Source organism: Phoenix dactylifera, unplaced genomic scaffold, assembly GCF_009389715.1.
Source record: "Phoenix dactylifera cultivar Barhee BC4 unplaced genomic scaffold, palm_55x_up_171113_PBpolish2nd_filt_p 001963F, whole genome shotgun sequence".
Classification (NCBI taxonomy): Eukaryota; Viridiplantae; Streptophyta; class Magnoliopsida; order Arecales; family Arecaceae; genus Phoenix; species Phoenix dactylifera.
In genome coordinates, this window is record NW_024069246.1 from 50,689 (window position 1) to 55,442 (window position 4,754).

General features: G+C 36.1%; 1 protein-coding gene across 1 annotated transcript; it reads left to right on the top strand.

Annotated features, from left to right (window-relative positions):
• Window positions 1–1,202: 1,202 nt before the first annotated feature.
• On the top strand, window positions 1,203–3,795 carry LOC120109261 (guanylate kinase 2, chloroplastic/mitochondrial-like; the record flags this gene model as incomplete). The annotated part of the gene is made up of 3 exons (XM_039123017.1): window positions 1,203–1,523; window positions 2,518–2,649; window positions 3,606–3,795. Coding segments are annotated over exons 1-3 (583 nt in total), but the record flags the coding sequence as incomplete, so codon positions are not given.
• Between the last annotated feature and the right edge of the window lie 959 nt (window positions 3,796–4,754).

The following is a 4,754-nucleotide window of genomic DNA, read 5'->3' on the forward strand; positions in this document are numbered from 1 at the left end:
ATTGAAGTGGAAGATTTTAGACATTTTCAATAAGTTAGCTTGGTTCACTTTATCACAATATGTTCTATAAAAGCTATAAAATGATAGGATTATGAACTTGTAAAATATATTATATGTAACCGTCAGTAAAAAAAATAATCTCTACTATATGGGACCCATGCATCCTCTCTACATTCAATTCAGACAGCAATTTTCTATATGGATTTTTTTTTACTCTTGACAAACTATCCTTTTCAAGCAACACCATGCTTTATTTTCCTATTGTACAGATAAAAATCCTCATTCAAACACACCTTCTATATTTTCTTTAAAATGATTATGAGATAAGAAGAATATATGAGGAAAAATGGAGAATATGAATAAGAGTTATTCTTCAAACAACTTTGATTCTTGGATCATACTTATCCATTCAAATTGCTTTTTTGATATGTGCATCAAGCATATAGCACACACTAGCACTAACCTGTATATGTTTCAAGCTAAAAGCTGATTATAGGCCGGGCCTCGGGTCTAAATTTTATTTATTTTTAATTGGACTTCGGGTCAGACTTATATAAAATTTGAAATTTTCTGTATCCAAGCTCGGCTCATGATCAGCTTTATTCCTAACTGAACACAGTCTAAAATTTCTTTAACCAACCTTAACCCAACTCAAGCTCATTTTAAGCTAAATTTAGGTTAGCTTGGTTGGGCTATGTAAATCAAGTTATATCACGTCAAATGGGAATTTTAGATGGAAAGATTTGGGATATTTTAATTGAATTAATTTTTGTTGGGTTGGAGTCCTCAACTATTCATCTATTTTGATGGTGCCCTTATATAAACTAATAATTTAGCATGATTAGATATATAGTTGTATGAAACATGCAAATAATTTGTTTGACATATATATATATATAATATTTATTTATCAAGTTGGATCATATTGAGCTAGACTTGATTAGGCCAGGCTCGAGTTATATCATGATCAGGTTCTGATTAAATCTAAGTTTAAAAATCTATTCTGGCTGCTAGAGGTTGTGGTGAATTTTTTCGATCCGACTTTTAAATTTTTAAAATTTTAAGCTTGTAAAACTTATAACCCTACTCCATGAGAAGGTTCGCTGGTGGCGCCTGGATTTAGCTCAACCCAAGTCGCGCCCCAAGGAAATGGGATACCTGGCTCGCGCCACCTTCACCTCCGTCGCTGGGTCTTAAACCAAGCCAAGGGCTAAAGAGGGGTTTAAAGGGAGCAAGAGGGGGATCGCTTCAATGGCGAGAGTATGGAGAGGGTTGTGATATTTCCTCAGCTCTCCCTTCTCCCCTCCATGCTCTTCCGAAGGGTCTTCACCTCCATCGCTAGATCCCAGCTCTCTACTCCTCTCTGGAGCTCGATTTCAGTCGCCATTCCCAGGTTCTCCACTCGGAATCGGCCGGAAATCCAAAGAAAGCGCTTCGGATCCCGTCTCATGGCTTCCGCCGCCAGAACCGGAGACGGCAGGCGGTCTCCCTTCGTTCCCTTGCCCCCTCCCGACGCGGATAAGGTCAGAACCTCTCCTATCTCCTTCGCCTGATTCCAAATAAAAGGCCAATTTTGTTCTCATTTCGATCAGTTGTAGCTCGTGTTATCTTGGGATCATATTTGCGTAGTATGTATGTTTTCTCCAGTTTCTTGCGATGAAAATTGAAACTTCGAGTAGATAAGGTTGGAGGCAAAACAAGCTAAGGTTTAGATATAGAAATTTTAAAAATTGTCGCTTACTTGCTGTCTCATGGGCTGGGTTATTTAGTAAAATCAGGACCCCCCTCCTCTCTACTTCGCCTGATTCCAATGAACCAAATTTTTCTCTCATTTGGATCAGTTATAACTTCACGTTATTTTTGGTTTTATCTTTATATGTTCGCGTCCAGCTTCCTTCATGGAGCTGAAATTCGGAGGAGATATTGTTGGAAACAAAATAAGAATTTTAGATTCGATATCTATAGAACTTGAGAATATTGTTGCTTCATTGCTCTATCATGGGCCGCGTTAGCTAGGAGTAGGAGCCAAACAATTGGTAATTTTGAACATTGGAAGGGGATAGATATATAATCTTCCGTTTTCTGTTAGAAATGCGAAATCAGTTTGCTAATGTGGTTTGTTTATTAGATTTGTGTATGAGTTTGAAAGTTAAAACTGTTGCCGTCGTAGGAGGAAGCGTACATTGAAGACTTCATCCTCTGCTTTGGTAGTTACTGATAAAAGCTACAATCTTAATACTTGTCATGTTTTGAGTAAAATTAGTTTAACATTTAAGTCATGGATTGACACGTTACATCTATTTGTCATGTTTTGAGTAACATATCCAACCCTTCTATCTATATAATCTCTATTTTTTGACCATATTGGTCCGACAGGTATTTAATAGGCGAAAATGAGAATTTGTTAAATGAATGTTCCACTAACTTTAGATTTGCCCTCTCTTGACTATTTACTATTGTACCTTTGAAGTATTTATATTTTCTTCTGTTGTGAAACTTATGTGGATCTATTGGCAGGCGGAATTGTACAGGGGCCTTGAAGCAGCAATAGGTTCATCTTTCAGTTCGGAGCCTTTGTCACCACCTCCTAATCCCCTAATAATTGTTATCAGTGGACCAAGTGGTGTCGGCAAGGATGCAGTTATCAAGGTAATATATCTCTGGCCATCACATATGCATTTATGTATGGGCATTCATCTATAATGCTTATAGATACACTTGTGCAACAACTCAACTCAATAAGCCATGATCCTAAACTAGTTGGGGTTGGCTACATAAATCTTTTTCCTTCTTTACGATTCATATTCATAAGATGTGATTATTGTTTTATGCTGGTCGTCAATCTGCCGCAACCCTCCCACTTTATTCATGTTTGGGACTGGCTGTGTACAAAGTATTATGCATTAAGCACAACATAGGCATAGTTCTTATAGATAAATTGGTGTAGTGAAACTAAAATTATTGTTGAGGCTTTAGTTTTTGTTTTTTCATTATTATTTCATGCAATGTTTGATTTCACAAAGGAGTGCAATTGCTTGAACTAACAATGGGCATAAAGAAAGTCATGCTCATGCAACAGTTTGTTACTCTGTGACTGAAACAAACAGTAGCAACCTTACTTTTGTCTTGTAGAAAGTGGTAACTGTTGATTTCTGAATTCAGAAATGAAACATAGTTACATAGGTGACCCTGTAGAGTCAGTGCACTGACTGTCAAGTCTATTTGGGTATTTGTTTGACATAAGTTATGTGACTGATATTGTGCAGTGACTAAAAGCTCATTTATTTGATTATGATATCTTTCAACTCTGGTTATCCAAATATTTTAATTGAACTTCTAAATACTATGACATTGAAATATTGCTTTTATAATATGTCCTTCCTATGCAAATCATGAAGGGGAAGAAATGTTGTTTTTCCTGGTCTTTTTAGGTCTCATCAGATGTTTCTGTGAAGAAAATTTTCTTCCTTCCACCAACAAGTTAGTTGCTGAATTATCAGCATTGTCTTCTTATCCATTATATCATGTTCTTTAGGTGTTAACCAAGGAAACTGAAATCAAGATTGCTAGATATGTTTAATGCTTGCTCATGATTTGTTTTGCAGAGGCTGCTAGAAGTTCGGCAACAAATTCACTTTGTTGTCACAGCCCCAGTCGAGCAAAACGACCAGGTGAAGTTGATGGCAAGGACTACTATTTTGTTACAAAAGAGGAATTTCTTTCAATGGTTGAAGGAACGAGCTTTTAGAATATGCCCTTGTATATGGAGATTACAAAGGGATACCAAAACAGCAGGTATACTTCTATTTTATATGAAACTGGATGGAAGTAGACTTCTGCCCAACAAGATGCTTGCCAGAATTTACTCTCCCTAGACCATGGAGGAAAAGAAAAGGAGACCTTGGTCAGATACAACTTCAAATATACTCTTTTACTATCATCTAGATCTATTTGCCAATTATCATATCTATTTGGGATAGAAAACGTATCTTTCTTTGTCAATTCTTCCGATCAAGGTCAGCCTATTCAAAAGATAATATTCATCCTATTGGGTTGGAGGGTAGCAAATTGTCTTCACAGGCTTTTACATTATATAACATGGTTCTATTATGGCATTTCTCATGTTTGAGATCTGGCCTAAATTAAAATTAATTGCTTTGTTCGTTAGCAGAACATTTCCAGATTGTAAGTATGGTACTCTGTTCCTGTCATCTTTTTATGCAGTGAAAACTACAATAGCATTTTAAGTGTTTCAATGTGTTGGTGGTTGTTATTCTGACCCTACTTATTGGTTACTCTAGTTGTGCGTTATTATATTGAAAATGTTGGAAATTATTTTGAAATTTATGATGTTAGGAGATTAGGAAGAAGAGGACCAAACTCCAAAGACCTTATTCAGAAATGTGACAGTTGTGTAGAAAATGAAATATCTTAACATTGTGATCTTTCGTGCCTAAAGGAAAGCAGATACGCTAATATTAACTAGGATCTCTGCAAACCTGACCATAAGGCTTTGCCAATACCTTGATGCATCCTTTGAGAGTTTTTGTTTGGTTTGGCTCAATTTATCACTACTCTCTTGTACACCTGACTCTTTAATTGTGATGCTGCACGCCGTCTATGTTAACTTTTTTAAATGTGATAGTTTGTAAATTTGGAAAGGAAATGTGACAATTAGCTGCTATGTTAATTGATATTGTTTTGAATGGTACTAAAAGAATATTATCAAAGTGGATATAGATACCGTAGGTTTT